This window comes from Ostrea edulis, chromosome 6, assembly GCF_947568905.1.
Source record: "Ostrea edulis chromosome 6, xbOstEdul1.1, whole genome shotgun sequence".
NCBI lineage: Eukaryota > Metazoa > Mollusca > Bivalvia > Ostreida > Ostreidae > Ostrea > Ostrea edulis.
This window is the reverse complement of record NC_079169.1, coordinates 81,173,844-81,192,056: the sequence shown is the minus strand read 5'-3', so window position 1 is coordinate 81,192,056 and position 18,213 is coordinate 81,173,844. Positions and strand designations below refer to the sequence as shown.

At 34.2% G+C, this 18,213-nt stretch overlaps 1 protein-coding gene across 1 annotated transcript in view; it reads right to left on the bottom strand.

The window, feature by feature from the left end:
- LOC125648265 (cell migration-inducing and hyaluronan-binding protein-like) overlaps positions 1 to 18,213 on the bottom strand; it is a 44,131-nt gene that overhangs the window by 20,058 nt on the left and 5,860 nt on the right. Inside the window, exons 2-16 of the mRNA XM_048875243.2 lie at positions 15,247 to 15,469; positions 14,880 to 15,046; positions 12,343 to 12,529; positions 10,571 to 10,732; positions 9,794 to 10,018; positions 8,250 to 8,360; positions 7,975 to 8,108; positions 7,696 to 7,768; positions 6,947 to 7,086; positions 5,014 to 5,171; positions 3,176 to 3,251; positions 2,423 to 2,557; positions 2,084 to 2,213; positions 362 to 425; positions 110 to 145 (exon numbers count right to left, since the gene is read on the bottom strand). Of these exons, the coding sequence (XP_048731200.2) occupies positions 110 to 145; positions 362 to 425; positions 2,084 to 2,213; positions 2,423 to 2,557; positions 3,176 to 3,251; positions 5,014 to 5,171; positions 6,947 to 7,086; positions 7,696 to 7,768; positions 7,975 to 8,108; positions 8,250 to 8,360; positions 9,794 to 10,018; positions 10,571 to 10,732; positions 12,343 to 12,529; positions 14,880 to 15,046; positions 15,247 to 15,469 (2,021 nt within the window). The remainder of the gene's footprint in view (positions 1 to 109; positions 146 to 361; positions 426 to 2,083; positions 2,214 to 2,422; positions 2,558 to 3,175; positions 3,252 to 5,013; positions 5,172 to 6,946; positions 7,087 to 7,695; positions 7,769 to 7,974; positions 8,109 to 8,249; positions 8,361 to 9,793; positions 10,019 to 10,570; positions 10,733 to 12,342; positions 12,530 to 14,879; positions 15,047 to 15,246; positions 15,470 to 18,213) is intronic.

Sequence of the window (18,213 nt, the reverse complement as noted above, 5' to 3'; positions counted from 1 at the left end):
TTGAATGCGATACACCCACCGTATTTCTCATCCTTGTGTATCCTATAGATTTTTCTTATTCTATTTCAAAATCAAATGTGATTTCTAAAAATAATTTAAATAAAATTACTTGATCATAGTTGCCCCAAACCGACTGTCTGCAAACCTGCAAAAACAAAATCCAGTTTTGGGACAAAATATTGATGATTTGCGGAACAGTAATAAAACAGAATCTCTCTATCATTTCCGTTATCCTTGATACAATATATCTCGATGCAAAGTATTTCAATGTACATTGAGGCTGCATAATTTTTAAACTTGCTCATTAAATTGTTCTCCTAGTTTTGACTATAATTTGACTGTTTTGAAGTTATATACTTACGAGGACTCCTTGACAATTATCGGTGTCCCACGGATCCAGGCGTTCTGTACTTTATTTTTATAGGCTGATAAAACAAGAATTTGATTACAAGTCCAACAATATAAAACAAAACATTGTTTAAAATCAACGTCTGATTACATATTGTGTATATACTATATTGTGTTATGAGTACTAGTATTCTATTTCCGTGTGGTATTCCTACAGTAATTGGACAACATTTACTTCAAAAGATGATAATTCAGGGGGTGGGGGGGGGGGGGTGCTGTTTTGCGCATATAATTATTTATATGTCCTCGGACTAAAATGCCACCATGTCATTGGATAAAACACGTGACTGTGTTATATCACTAGTCATGCCATAAAGAACTACCGGTATACGGATATTATCTTTTTGATCGTTTACGGTTTTGATGTTAAGGATCATACCGAGTTCCGGAATAAAAACAAACTTCCGCCAGAGGTCGTTTGCACATAAAGCCCTCGACGGGGTAGTTTGGAATGAAAGTTGGAAAGTGAAAACGTGTTTTGTGTTGAAGTGAACCTGAGTATGATCATTTATATTAAATATCAACCTCTCATTCGGAAAGTTTAGAACATGAAAGGGAATTCAAACAACATAAATGGTATCCATTTTCGTGTAGTCACTGCTCTAGATTGCTTTGTGAGCCATTTCTCAGAATTACATACCGGGGTACTTTAATGGATGCTTGAAGTTTTACATGTTGCTCTTGTCATCTCATTTTTTAAAACTGAATCCTTCAATCTGTCTAGTAGTACGTATATAGCCTGTCCCTCGTCCATGTATACACTAGGAGTTTCTGTCTAGTGTGGCGTTTTTTCATTTGACCTCTACAGTATATTTCAGCATGCCTAGTAATTTATACCATGTACATATTGCGCGTATTGTTCTCTATATGACATTGATCTTATAAAATTGGGCTAACGATTTTTTTTCTGCCGGGGGTGGGGGGTATATTGTTTTATCAATGACCATGTCGTGGAGAGCTATCCGGATATTGACCGTTTGATCGTTTATGGTTTCGATCTTGGAGACCAAGTTCCGGAAAAATTGGAAATTAAGTGAAAACGTGTTTGGTGTTGAAGTGTGAACTTGCGTCTGACTACATGTATTTAATAAAATATTATGTATCAACCTCTAATTCACAGAGTTAACGAAATATAATAACTAACGGCTATCAGGAGAAGTCCTGAACTGTGCCGCTTTCTGTCAGCACACTTGAAGAGCGTTATAGCACTTCGTGAATAGTATATGCAAGTGTTGCAGTTCATAACCTTAGGTATTTTTCAAAAATGAAATTTATTTTCTATTATTACATTTCACTTTCCTTTCTGTCGGAATTCCCAGCTGTTAAAATAGTCGTACTATAACTATCGAGATTCATACGCTCATTTATCACATTCATAGAGAAATCAGTGGCTATCATGAACGATATGGAAGACAGAAACATTGTAAGCATAAATATATTCCTATACACAGTTAGTAGCAGAAATATTGGTGGTAATATGGTGAGAGCTTTCAAAATTTACAACAGAATTTTTTTTTATTTTTTTTTTTTTTTTTTTTTTTTTTTTTTTTTTTAGACATTGTCCGTCTATAAAATGAATAGCAATGCAAGTATATATACATGTAGTATATAACAAAATATTCGAACAGTTCTGTAATATTTCAATCATACATGTAGATAATTACATGTTCATTACCAGTTATTCCTTCAAACACAGCGGCCACAGAGGCAGAATCTGTGTCTAGCGGGTCCTCCTTAGGGTTGTACTTATTGTACCCACTCACGGTCAAGTCGTCTGCTTCGATGTTGTCAACGAACAGCCCGGCCTGCAGTAGTTTTACATTCCATGATCATTTTCGGAGTAACATCTAATACAAGATACATGTACATTGTCGATATTGACATATGCATGTAACAGTATTTTGGACATGTATGCATTTTCTCGGTCAATGTTTTAGTTACGTTTACATATATAAATTGTATACATCTATATGTACAAAAAATGACTTTATATATATATATATATAGTGCTTACACTTCCGTAGGAGTGATGGACATTGTTTTTGTACAGGGTAATCTTTGTGTTTCTCGCCTCTTTTAACTGCATGAAATTCTTGGTTCTGGACGGTCCTGTGGGTAGATCCGGGTACACAAACCACATACCGATACCCTGAAACGTTTAATGAATACACTTGTTATATAATGTAACATGTCAACAATATGTGAATAGGGAAATATCCAAACTTAATGGCTAAACACCATGAGAGAGAGAGAGAGAGAGAGAGAGAGAGAGAGAGAGAGAGAGAGAGAGAGATGAATGTACTTTTCTCACATTATCAGCAGTGTGAGATCAACTTTATCCATGTGAGACTAATAGAACCCTTCATTAGTACGAGTGTGGGATAGGTAAATTCCACCGAGGGGACAAGATTCGCAGTCTAGGACGAGGCTATGCTGAGTCCTAGACAGCAAATGTTGTTCCAGATGTGGGATCTCCCTATCCCACACGAGTCGCATTTCACCCACACTTTAGTGACGAAGATTCGTCCTAGACAGCGAATCTTGTCCCCTCGGTGGAATCTCCCAATCCCACACTCGTACTAATGAAGGATTCTATTAATATCATATACACCCACTGCTTCATAACATGGGTTAAACTGAACAATAATTAATGAAACGAATTTGATATGGACGAATTGTTCACTCAAATTCAATATCATGAATTCATTTCACTCTATCCTAACGTTGAATTACATAAAAATGCAATATTTTACATCAATATACGTACGTCACCACCCGCAGCCACATTGTTTAACACAGTTGTCTTTGGATTGGTTATCCAAAACGTCACTGGTCCTTTTGTCCTTAAAAATTACATACAATTTATGAAAAATTTGCTGGTATGGATAAATTTTACAATTCATTGATGACGACTTCGTTGAAAGTAATTTCGATAAATTCTTATAATCGCACATGAACTGTCCGCATATCCTCTACTCTAAGAATTATCATATTACTCTTGCATGAGGGTTCCTTTGAAATTGTCATGACTGAACTGAATTTATATTACGCAATTTCTTAGTTCCGCAATAGTTGTTTCCCTTTTATGAACTCTTACGTATGGTGAGACGCAAAGTATGTTTTCGTTCACATGTGGTGGGTACAAATGCTTATTAATTACTGCATTCATATATAGCCTAAAGGATGATTACCACCTGTCATGCAATTACCTGAATTCCAGAGAAACACAAATTTAGTAAGTTTATGAGTATTTGATAATAAATTATACACTAAATAGATAATCATCATTTTTCTTTGATAAAAGTATCATTCGTGTCGAAAAGGAAATAAATTATAATTTCATATTCAATTTAATGGCCTAATTCAAACAAATTATTCTTAATATAGTCATTCTAATGTTTAACAACGGCTGATATAAACAAAATTACACCTTCAAAACTTTTTATCGTTATCTATAAATACTAGGCTATGATAAATGTACCCACCAAAGCGGTCACTACAATAGCTGATATCTCGGAAATAGCGTAATTTTTTTTATAGAGATTTAGTATTTTACATAAAAGTGAGAGTATAAATGGATGTAAGTATACTGGCATTGTGACATCAGTACTATTGTTTATTGTGACATCAGTACTATTGTTTATTGTGACATCAGTACTATTGTTTATTGTGACATCAGTACTATTGTTTATTGTGACATCAACGTGATTGATATACAACATAGTAATGTTACGCAAAAATGGAGAAGTCTTAAATTTTCTGAAGAAAGTCATGAATATGTGACAGACTCGAGTTTTATATACATGTATTATGCACATATACATAGCAATGCATAATGCATGTGCATTTATTGAAGAAATTAATATACATGTATTATTAATTATCATCATTGATATATATCAATCAAATATAATAGATCAGAACATGAATCTCGTGATATCATAATTCAAACCAATTCTTCACTTGTGTTTTGGTTAATATAATACTTCTATTATTATTATTATTATTTTATTCATTTATAAAGCGCAAAATTACAAATAGTTTCTATGCGCTGTACAATGTTGGTGCTAATAATCAATGATAATATACTAATAAAAGACCTGCAAGAGCTATAAAGGAAATGATAAAGCAATAGAAAGAATTTAAATAAAACATGGTAATAAAATGACAAAGTGGTTGACTTTGACTTGACATGATACAATTGGCATACATGCAGGTATTTGTATGCTGGATCAAAATTCAGGTTGCACGAGATTGCACATGGAATCCTTGATATTGTACTGAATTTTACATTCACAAGGCATATTCACGCTTTAACAAGAGTGGTTTTTAGGTTCTTGCGGAATGCTCTATCAGCCTCAACAAAAATCAATAATTGATTGAAAACCACCAAGAATTGCTTCTTGTGGATGTTATTTAACCTTTCAATCTAAGACAAAAATATGGATATCTTACTGGGGAAAACGCAGAATGCACCTAGGTATGTTTTCAACATCCACGAATTGAAATAAACTTCTTTTGTCTTGTGATAATTACAAATGTATATTGTAGAATTAAGAACAAGAGTAATGAATGTATTTTATACATTATGTGTTCAATACGTACTGATCAGTGGGAATGGCCCCAGTGACGTCTAGTATAGTCGTGCCCACAAATTTACGCTGTCCAAGTCCCAAATTACCACGCATGTACGTGTTCTTTTCACCTCCATCCTCTAAGAAGAATCCATGGCCCACACAATCGTAGCAAACGCAGTCAATAATCTATACAGAAATTAAAGTTGAAGAGTATTTAAAGAAAAATAGGGCGCGAGTCTAGTTTATAGGGGCTCCGATTATTATTTGAAATCGAAGTATATTTGAATTTATATAATGTTTTATGTTATGCTATATCAAATATCAAACTTGAAGTTCTTAAGCCACGAAAGAGATTAAGAGAAAGTGATGTTGAGAGGAAAGTAATTACTAGTAAACTTTTTTATTTTTGGTTTCACATTTTTTTTTTACAATAACTACTTGATGAGAGAGATAGGGGGATCCCTTTTGTTTGAAAGATTACAATTTTTATATCGGTACACGTTATTCATGGAAACAACCTCTGGACTGTCCAGTGTTGAAAAAAGTATATAAAACATTAAAAAAATTAGCCATGGTGGATCCAAAGATGAGTACAACAAACATGTTTTATTTGAATGAAGCAAATTACTCAAACAGCCTACGTCCAGACACGAAATGTGAAAATGTTTTTCAAATAATACACGCACAAATCACACTAGAAAGGTTATATGGCTTGGTTCATTAGGAGATGATCATGCAAGTAAATACGAATTGTATGTATGAAAGTTGAAAATAACGAACAGTGATCAATCTCATAACTCCTATAAGTAATACAAAATAGAGAGTTTGTCAAACACGGACCCCTGGACACCCTAGAGGTGGGATCAGGTGCCTAGGAGAAGTAAGCATATCTCCTGTCGACCGGTCACATCCACCGTTAGCCCTATATCTTGATCAAGTAAAAGGAGTTATGCGTAGTCAAAATCAGTATGTAAAGAATGGCCAAACAATTGATATCAAACATGCCAGACAGTATAAATTTATAAATTAGATCGTTACACGTATAACAACCATAGAATTTGTGGAATTTTGACTTTAAACGAGACTGTTGAAACCATCAACTTGTTTGTCAGTAGCCTGCCTAGATTTAAGAACTGATCATATGCAAAACAAGCTCTTATGTATTAAATCAGTTGAGAGACATAAGCACCATATGCAGGTGACAATGGAATATTGCTACACAGATATTGGAAGTTCGCGATGGGGAAGCTGAAGTAATCTCGTTTATTGTTATAAAGGTGAGTTGTTAGTTTCACGTTAACATCAATGTTTAATGAAGTATCCATGTGGTGTCTTTCATTTGGAATTCACTAGAATTTATCGATTGACATATGAATGAAAATGAGTATAGATAATGCAAATGTCATCGATATATCTAAATGTTGAAGGCTACAGTAAGATATTTTTTCTTCTCATATAGCTTTTGAATGAATTCTGCCTCGTAATAATATGAAAACAGGTCAGCTAATAAAGGAGCAAAATTGATGCCAATGGGAATTCCAACAGACTGTTGGAAGAATTGATCACAAAAGACTACGAAGATATTGTCAATGCGGAAATCCAGCTTCTCTTTGATATCAACTTCTGAGTACTCGTGCATAGATTCGGAGTGGTGTTAAAGAAAGTAATGTTTTGAATGACTTATCACAAGATATGGATATTTCATTTTCCCATTTTTATTGAAAAGGCAGCTGTCTTATAAGGTACATATACGATCTCTATATAACGACCATTTGATGACATCGTATGCATCGCAATTTTCTCAACCTATCTGTGATACCAATTTGTAACACACAATATAGTTTATAAGATTTAAGTAGCTAGAATAAATAATCATTTCAATTTGCATTGATCCCCATACGCGAATGAATAATTTTATCCTCCCTTAATATTCCCGTGTAAATGTAATATTGATACTCCACCTTGGCGTTGTGTGTCCCGTGTATCGTCATACAGCGGAATTGCGTGTGATGGATCGAATTCCCGCGGAAGAAGGATTGTTTAGTGTACACAGTCCTGTTGGCAAGGTCATCACACATGTGATAATGCAGAGGGTATCTACCTAGAATACAAATTCAATGAATAGGATAAAATGGAAAGTCTTGAACAAGCGTCACCCTCTCATCTTCACAAGTCAAGGGTTATTGATTCGTCACCTCGCACTAACCCTTGACATCAGTGACTATCAAAACGTAGGGAACCAATGAGAATGCGGTTCTATTTATAGCAACGCGAAGCGAGATATTCAAATTGAAAAAAAAAAAACCACGTGTATTGATACCTACAGTTATGACTATTTCAATTGTTTAAGCACTATTGTCCTGAGCAAAAAGGTTTCCAAACTTGATCTACTATCAATAAACGTAATTAGTGGTGTGAATATTACAATTGCGCGTGTTAATCAATACAGCAGTATGAGATCGCGTCATTTGTATTCATATACACCATAACAAGATGCAGTGATTCCATTGAATGTTTTATTTATAGTGGATTGCATAATGGTCTAATGAGCCCAACTTTTATATAGCGACTGATATCAAGGGTCTTGACTTGTGAAGATACACTCTCTGGGCATAATAGTGTGTTTCAGGCACTAAATAGAATCATTGGTATAAGATATAATCGTAATGTAACAACAAAGACATGAAGGAACACATGAATTTTGACTAACCCAAGATGAGAGGTTGTCCCAGATTGGTAAGTTCGGTTCCCTCCACCTGAACATCCTTGAATCCGTACAAAAACTACAAAATAAAGGTAATAACATAACGGTCTCTGTAAATTTTATCCAAGCTGGAAAGAAAATACTGTAGTTCCTTTGAATTCATGATGAGTATTTGCTTACATTTACGTTCTGCTACGATAATACCACATGGTGAATCATTTACTATTTTCCCAGACAGAAAACAAAGGTAGTAATTAAGATAAAAGTTGACAGAATAAAAACAACCTTGACATGACCTCCGTTGCTGTTTCCTTCGGACACTTCAGCGTCAATGACAATGTGCCGTGTCATCAGTCCCACCTCCGCTCTCATGTCCACTCGTTTGTAAATTTCTCCATAGTGGTCAAATTCAAGAGGATCTGCAAAAATGTATAAAAACTATACAGCCTTCCATGCAAAGGAAATGGGTTATTCCAACTTCTCCAAATTTTGAAGATATTAAGCAAAATGTCTAGCCATTAAAACATATATTTGCATGAGAAAGTTTTAGAAGGACGCACGGTCCAGTCTGACAGTGGTGGCGGAACACAGGGAACTGTCACAGGGAACCACGGTGAAGTCCTCCACCTGTTTCCAGTCATAGTCAGTGGAAGTGATGAAGATGCGATCACCTGTAAAATACAATACTAGTACTGTTACACGTGCCAGAGCAGCAAATCGGGTTCTAGTGTCACATGACAGTAGTTTATTTGACTAATTTGAAAAGGAGAAGGATGGTTTATTTCACGACTAAGCTCTTCATTACACAGAAAAGATTTCATGATTGATTGATTGAATATTGTTTAACGTCCCTCTCAGAATATTTCACTCGTATGGAAACGTCACCACTGCCGGTGAAGGGCTGCAAAATGTAGGCCTATACTCGCCGCTTATGGCCTTTGAGCAGGGAGGGATCTTTATCGTGCCACACCTGCTGTGACACGGGATCTCGGGTTTTGCGGTCTCATCCGAAGGACCACCCCATTTAGTAGCCACTTACGACAAGCAAGGGGGTACTAAGAACCCATTCTAACCCGGATCCCCACGGGAGAAAATATTTCATGGAAGATTTCATGAAAGATCATGTATGTATAAATAAAAATTAACGACATCTATTTATTGTTGCATCTCATTTCTTGCTCAACAACTGATGTTCACATTCTTGCCGACCTCTAGAAATACCTTAGTTATACATTTAAAGCATTGTAAACATTGAAAGTGGGAAAATAAAATTTAAACATTTTTCATTTGAAATCGTGGCCAGCTGATGTATAACGTGACACGTGCAGCTTCCGTCTCTGATGCCAAGAGAGCTTGGCGAAGAGACATTTCGAATCTATTTTTGGAAAGGACTTAATTGGATCTGAGGCTCGAACTCCTGGCTTACTGCTCACGAAGCATGCGCCCTACTAACCGCTTTACAGTAAACTATCTCTACTGACCGATTTACATTAAATAGTCTCTACTGATCGATTTACAGTAAATAATGCCGTTATATAACGAGTTTGGTTTTAGAAACTTATTCGTTATTTTACAATAAGCAATTTCAAAATACATTTGACGACATTTGCCACAAACCTTTTAAAAAACAAAACAATGATGAAAAATGAAAATTAAATTTATGTTTCTAAAAGTAAATGAATACAAGTTATCTTATGGAATGTAATTGATACCCATGGATTCTTAATTACGTCCAAAATTATATATATATATTAACCTATGCATCCTTATTTTTCTTTACATAACTTGTCCTTAATACAGGATGTGTCTAAGTACATGCGCACCTACAGGATTAAGTATCTATAAAATTCAATGATTAGACACCGTTTCTGCACGTAATTCTAAAATCCATAAAATATTAGGGTAAATATTTTTATTGACTTCCTTAATGAATACACTCACGAACAATAACTCCAATAGAAACACTTAAAGAGAATTATCATATTCATGTACTATATTTTTGAAAATCATAATTAATACCCTTCAAATGATAGTGACCTGAATAACCTGAAATTTAGAATCTTTGGATGTATACTGTTTTCTATATGCCAGACACTGGTCTCACCTGCTTTCCAGCTGCCAGCATTGTCTACGACTGATATTATGGGACGGGTGTATAAGGTGTTGACAACAAGGAACTGTATAATGCCGAAATTTGAATTAAATCGATTCTCTGAGGTCACAATCAGCTCCCGTTCACGGTTCTCAATGTTGTAAACAACGATGGCTTCTGTACTGTCACTTGTACCAACGGTTGAATCCAAATCCTCCTCGAAAGAAGACTGGTCACCTTCAACACAATTCTATCTTTCTAAACAATTAGTTAATTAAGTAGACATTCTTCGGGATTAGATTGCGACCAGTCACAAAAATGTTGGATAATGTTATTTTAGTTGAAAAATGTATTAATATATTCTTTTAAATAAATTCTCTAATTGTGCAAAGCTAAGGAGGTATGCTACACCAGAGAAGTTTGATGTAGATGAGAAGTGGAAGAGACATGTGTGTACAATGATATTTTGAAGTTGAAAATTTTTCAAATTTACTTTGCTTTGATAAAATAAAATACAGTTTAAGTAGAAGATAATCCGAACAAAATTTAAAACTCCTGCTGGACTCGAACCTGCTACCTACAGTTCAGTAATCGGTATGTTAACATACTGAGCTACTCGTCTAAGTTAAATTGAAAAGGAAAAGTCAAATATTGCTGATATTGATTTCTTCCTCTATGTTTTTTAAGGGAAGTCAGCCATTATGACGATGTAGAGTACCTCCTTAAAGGCACCTTTTCACACATTGCGATCTTAAGCATCTCGGAATTTATTCGTATAACAATACACACCTTTGTAGCCGATGGCAACATACGCGTCATCTCTCGTGGCTGTTCTAAAAGAATTGGAAGGAGCGAGGACGTCAAATGCGTCATAGAGGGCGCTGTAGTCTCTGTCTTCGCGCTTGAAATCCTTCTGTGTTGCTATGGCATAGATATCGCCGACGGGAATGCCTGAAAGTGCATTTTATGGTATGCTCATCATCAACGGAAGCGCAAAGTTCTTGAATTCATTTAATTAACTTAGGGATGTACGATATAATGATATTAGATTTGATGTACGTGTCTACATTAATGTAAAACTACAACCGTCCCATTAAGACTAATATCCCCGCGGGTATCATCGATAAAGAGGCATAACTGAAATATTGCATAGTTAAAGATAAGAAAGACATGATTTTCAACATTATTTTTCATCTGAATAATAGGTACATGACACACTAAATTCCTTTGACCTCAATAACCATCACTAATCATTGTGGCATAGTGTACAACTTTTCAGTAAAATCCATGCCCTAGTCTTTTAGGATTTGTCTCGACAAAATCACATCTACAGACAGATGGGCAGACAGACAAATGGACTGATAATTCCATTATACCCTCTCCTAAACTAATGCTGTTGTCTCCGTGAAAGAACAGATCATTACAAAATTTAAAAAGAAAATCACTAAGTCAATGAAGTTGAAATAGCACCTTTAAAATGAAAATATCCATGGGACTAATACCCCAACAGGACACATTGGATGGTGGGAAATAGTGAATTTGTGCTCAGTGAAGAGTAAACACATCTTTTTGACATGAAAAGGAACTCTGTTACAGGAGGTATGATAAAGAGGGTACACATTTTTGGGGAAGTCCATGCTCTAGTCTCTTGAAAAAAAAATCATATCCACAGAAAGTTGGGCAGACAGACAAATGGACTGATGATTCCATTATACCCTCTCAGATTAGACTTATGCAGTAGTCTCTGTGAAAGAACAGATCATTACAAAATCGAAAAGAAAATGACTAAGTCAATGAAGTTGAAAAACACCTATAAAATGAAAAAAACCACAATGTCCTTGAATGTCAAAGAATCTCAATAAAAATGAGAGGTGTACAGCTTCATTATCTGCAGAGATTGTACACCAAGTTTGGATTAGATCTGTTTATTTGTTTTACAGATATACTCTGGACAATCACAACAACCCTTCAAATGAAAACAAAGCACCGCACAACTTCATTGACTGTTAGAAAATTTCATTCAAAATAGCAGGACACAACTTCATTATTCATATATGATATACACGAAGTTTTAATAAAATCTGTTCATAGATGTTAAAGATATATTGTGGACAAATTATATCTACGGACGCATGGACAGACAAGGTGATTTCAGTACCCCCTCCTCCCTCTTTTACTGTATAATTACAGCCAGAGAGTATTGATATTTGATGAAGTAAAATATGCAGATTTCGAGGTCAACCACTGTTGTGTAGAGCAATTATATTTTGCATTTATTCACTTGTTCGAATAATCGCATGACATTCAAATGAAGTTCAAATTTTGGTATCTAATATTATTTTAATATATATGAGATTTGCATAATCATGTACACTGTATGTGATGTATCTCATTAGAGGGTTGGAGAAAGTATAAACTAGTTTATTTCCAGTGAATTCTTTCACGAAGTACTCAACTACATGTATTTCATTTCCAGTGAAATCGATAACTTTTTTTAAATTTTACTTTGACTCGTCTTCAGGAAAAAAGAAGGACAATTGAAACAATGTTGTGAAACATACCGTTAAGAAAGTTTGTAAGGTCTGTTATGGCTGTGTCAATCTTGGCTTGGCTATTGTAAGCAATTCTGCGGTAAATGCTGTTCACCTGCACAATTCCAGGGTCTCTTTTAATGTCAAAATCAGCCGGAAAGTTCTCTTTAAAGTGATAGATGTAGATACCGTGGGATTTGATGATATCAGCCGTCTCCTGTATTCGAGAAAAGGAAATCTAAGTGTTACACCTAGCTGTTTCAAATGCTACAGATGGCTTTTCCCAAATCAAATTGGAATTTCAGAGAACGGCCGCCGGATACATATTTGTATGTACATGTAACAGGCGGTTGCACTACATTTTGATTGGTTAATTTACATTTCGAAATTCGAATCTCGTATTTTGAATTTCGAATCTCGTATTTAGAATTTCGAATCTCGTATTTTGAATTTTGAATCTCGAATGAGCCTTCTGGGCTTTCGTAGTTGGAAGACTGACAAGTAGTAGCTGCCAAATAATCTATCTGACGGTTGTATATCAGTCGCATAAATAAATGCCGCTTGTCAGGTGATAGATTCATTTCATGAAGCATTACTGATTTCTGTAGATAAACATCATTTACTGATTCCCGTAAATAAACATCATTTACTGTACTGCTTCCCATAAATAAACATCATTTACTGATTCCCGTAAATAAACATCATTTACTGATTTCTGTACATAAACATCATTTACTGATTCCCGTAAATAAACATCATTTACTGTACTGCTTCCCATAAATAAACATCATTTACTGATTCCCGTAAATAAACATCATTTGCTGATTCCCGTCAATAAACATCATTACATAAACATCATTTACTGATTCCCGTAGATAAACATCATTTACTGATTTCTATATATAAAGATAATTTATTGATTCCCATAAATAAACATAATTTACTGATTCCCGTAAATAAACATCATTTACTGATTCCCTAAATAAACATTTACTGATTCCCGTAAATAAACATCATTGACTGATTCCCGTAGATAAACATCATTTACTGCTTCCTGTAAATAAAACATCATTTACTGATTCCCGTAGATAAACATAATTTACTAATCCCGTAAATAAACATCATTTACTGATTCCCGTAAATAAACAACATTTACTGATTCCCGTAAATAAACATCATTTACTAATCCCATAAATAAAACATCATTTACTGATTCCCGTACATAAACAACATTTACCGATTCCCGTAAATTAACATCATTTGCTGATTCCCGTAAATAAACATCATTTACTGATTCCCGTAGATAAACATCATTTACTGATTCCCGTAAATAAACATCATTTACTGATTTCTATATATAAACATCATTTACTGATTCCCGTAAATAAACAACATTTACTGATTCCCGTAAATAAACATCATTTACTAATCCGATAAATAAAACATAATTTACTGATTCCCGTAAATAAACAACATTTACTGATTACCGTAAATAAACATTTACTGATTAACATTTACTGATTCCCGTAAATAAACAACATTTACTGATTCCCGTAAATAAACATCATTTACTGATTCCCGTAAATAAACAACATTTACTGATTCCCGTAAATAAACATCATTTACTGATTCCCGTAAATAAACATTTACTGATTAACATTTACTGATTCCCCTAAATAAACATCATTTACTGATTCCCTTAAGTAAACATTTATTGATTCCCCTAAATAAACATCATTTACTGATTCCCGTAAATAAACATCATTGACTGATTCTCGTAAATAAACATTTACTGATTCCCATAAATAAACATCATTTACTGATTCCCGTAAATAAATAGCATATACTGATCTCTGTAAATAAACATCATTTACTGATTTCTGTAAATAAACACCATTAACTGATTTCCATATATACACATCACTCCATAAACAACAGTAACTGATTTCTGTAAATAAGCATCATTTACTGATTTCTGTAAATAAACACCATTAACTGATTTCCATATATACACATCACTCCATAAACAACAGTAACTGATTTCTGTAAATAAGCATCATTTACTGATTTCTGTAAATAAGCATCATTTACTGATTTCTGTAAATAAGCATCATTTACTGATTTCTGTAAATAAACACCATTAACTGATTTCTGTAAATAAGCACCATTAACTGATTTCTGTAAATAAGCATCATTTACTGATTTCTGTAAATAAGCATCATTTACTGATTTCTGTAAATAAACACCATTAACTGATTTCTGTAAATAAGCATCATTTACTGATTTCTGTAAATAAGCATCATTTACTGATTTCTGTAAATAAACACCATTAACTGATTTCTGTAAATAAGCATCATTTACTGATTTCTGTAAATAAGCATCATTTACTGATTTCTGTAAATAAGCATCATTTACTGATTTCTGTAAATAAACACCATTAATTGATTTCCATATATACACATCACTCCATAAACATCATTAACCGATAGAAGTTTTACCCTGTGGTTATAAATCTCCATTACTGAGGACAGAAGTAAATATAAACTAGATACATGTAGAAGATTTACCCTGTGGTTATAAATCTCTGCTACTGATTTATCGAATTTCAGGGCATGCTGGGTCAGCTTGGTCCAGGACAATTTATATTCTCCATAAAGATTCAAAACGCCACCGGCCTCTACGCCCAGAAACTTTTCACCAAAGCCAGGAATATTTAGTTTTTCTTCCGGTTCACCTTACAAAATGTTTAAGAGTTATTAATTGGTAATGGAATATACTATCGTAAAAATATAATGCAAACAAAAAATATAGCTCAAATATTAATTGTTTCAAACTCTATCAACATGTAGCAATTGGTGTACCCATTAATCTTATTTAACAACTTTGAAGAATAAAGATTATGGTTTCAGATACTGAGTGAGACTATAGCTGTACCTAAAAGGGTGATGCGTGCTTTTTTGTTGAATTTACACGTCAGACTTCCAATGTGAAGTTCGCCGCCATTTTGAATTCTGATGTAATGCGCTCGCATTCCGTAATTCCCATTTCTGCTCCATACCAGACGACCACCAGACGCAATGGTAAGTCCGAAGAGTTCAACAGAGGTATCCAGAAGTATTGGTTGTGTTAGAGTTATGTTGGAGTTTGGAGTCGTTCCCTGCAATCATCACAAATAATGAAAAGTAATGTTATTCGTATCATATCAGAAATTGCTGTCGCTGTATTTAATACTTTATTCGGAGAGATGTTTTGCAGCTAATGCGCATGTTTTGGGTGTCAAAGCACGACATTCTGGGAGTTCTACAGAACAGAAGTATTGAATTTCATTTTACATTTAAATTCCTGATGATTAAAACAAGTTTATGTTTATCTTGTCTCATACATAAACCAACCAGGGGCGGATCCAGAAATTGCGGTTAGGGGGGGGGGGGGGGGTTACTTTATGAGGCTGTGGACCGCGTTGAGGCCAACGCCCCCGGAAGCTCCTGGCCTGGATTTTACAGATTTTATAGGGCTTGAAATATGTCTCCTATTTAAGTCATTTGTACTATTTTCTATCACCTTGAAAAGGTGAAATTAGTAAAATGACGCAAATTTTAAGGGTTTTTGGAAAAAATTAAGTTCTTCCAATAAAGTAATTCAAGAAATCAAAAGATTTTTTTTTTTGTCATTTATTTCTCCGAGAGTGGAAGAAATGATTGCTTCTTTTATTGTTTAGTGCATTTTTTAAATAAGATACCACGATTTACCTTAAATCCGCCACTGCCAACTATGTTAGTACCTATAGTACATATTGTAACTTATATCATTATACTTTCAATTAAAATACTCGAATCTGATTGGTCAAGAAGCATATGAAAAAAACCCACCGTAATGAAAGTACGCGTTCCAGGGTGATAGTATCTAGCAATGGGTAAAATTACTTGACAAAGGTTGATAATATAAAAATGATCACATGCGTCAAAGTGCGCGTACGGTTAGATTGTTAGACGAGGTCGTTCGAGTGTTTGTAATAAACGTGAACAAAACTGCATTGAGATACAAAACATCGCATGACAGTGATTTGTAGAATGACAACAGACGTAAGTGCTTACAACATGTATCTGTTACAGAGGGTTTTGACACAATCTGAGCAAACTGGTATCTATAGTATAATAGTGAGAAGGAAGCCATAAATTCTCGTTTGCTCGCTTCAAACTCTCAAAACTTCTGTATTAATCGTGAAAATGCATAAAATGTTTTCCCAGTTGAAACTTGAAAAATTGCATGAAGAAAATGGTGGAAGGCTAACGACGGCGACCTAATTCTCGGAAGTTGTACCATTTCCCCCCCCAAAGTTTCTGTGACGTTAGGTAAACGATTTATGTATCACAAAACAGAACACTATTCTGGCTTTCAACTAGGAAAATTTATACATTATCACGATTAACACCGAAGTTTTGAAAGTTTGAAGCAAGCAAACGAGAATTTATGGCTGCTTTGTAAGCTCCCTTCACACTATATACTAAATAGTCTATAAAGTATATACTCGTACCAGTTTGCTCAGATTGTGTCAAAACCCTGTGATATATAACATTTTTATTAAATAACTGTATCCCATTTCCATTTTCGATGACCGTGTAGCGTGTGACAGCGTGGCGAGAATTCCATCGTCATCGAAAAGCAAGTTGTTTTTTTAGACTTGCCTAGATGGTCACTGTAGATTTAACATATTTAGACGGATACAATTATTTCTAAAAGAAAACAAAAAGGTTGATATATCTCGCTTATGCAAATACATTTTAAGACATTATATTTCATATAATCATTATCAACTTTGTGTTGCTGAAAACAGAAAAGATATATTCTATTATATAAATATTGCATGTAGTTGAGGGTAACATTGAAAATTTTCACCCCGAGAAAACCATTGTCAACCGTGGCGTTTTCAAATGCTTCTCGACCAATCAGAATCGAGTATTTTACATGAAAGTATAATAAAAAAAAATTCTTGTACAAAAATCCTCTAGTCAAAGAAACAGATGATATTTTGATGTTTATGGTTTAAATATTTTGTGGTTAGTTACTATCATCATCAAGTATATATAGATATTGTATGAAGATTATCACTAACAGAGATAAAAAAAAAAAAAAAAAAAAAGTCGTGTGCGCTGGTTACAGTACCCGCAACGTTATTCTTGACATAATAAACGATAGAACACGATACACGCACGGTAGGATAGGATACACGCACGATACGATAGGATACACGCACGATACGATAGGATACACGATAAACCTGATAAACGCAAAACCTGATAAATACAAAACACAATAAACGATCTTCACGATAAACGGAAAACCTGATAGAAATGTTGTAAATTTAGAAACGATTTAGACAGAACGAAATGTTGATACCTACAACATAATTACATTATGTTGATAATAATGTTGAAGGATTTCAATGCTCAGTATATACCTACATTATGGACAACGCGGATTTCTTGTTTTCCGCGTTCTCGCGATCGGAAAAATCTAACGCGGTAATTTATAGGCAACTCAGGAAAACCGCGTTCTCATCGTGGGATGACTATCAGTTACCTGTCCCCGTCGCGGTAACATTTGTTTAAAACATTGATCGGTTTTGTACCATATAATTTCTTTAATCCTCGGTCGTACGTCTTTTTTATTTTATTTATGTTTTTTTATGCCATCACAGCTAAAATAAAAAAAAAACTAAAATATATACAGCATTGAATTCATTATTTGATATCTATATGAATTTTCTCAGCCAATGATTCTAAAATTTATATTGTCACCTAATGTTTAATATATAAATTATACAGGGAATTAACTAAATGTAATATAATGTAGTGATACCATGCTTCGGTAGCTCTCTTATGCTAACGTATATTACCTTGA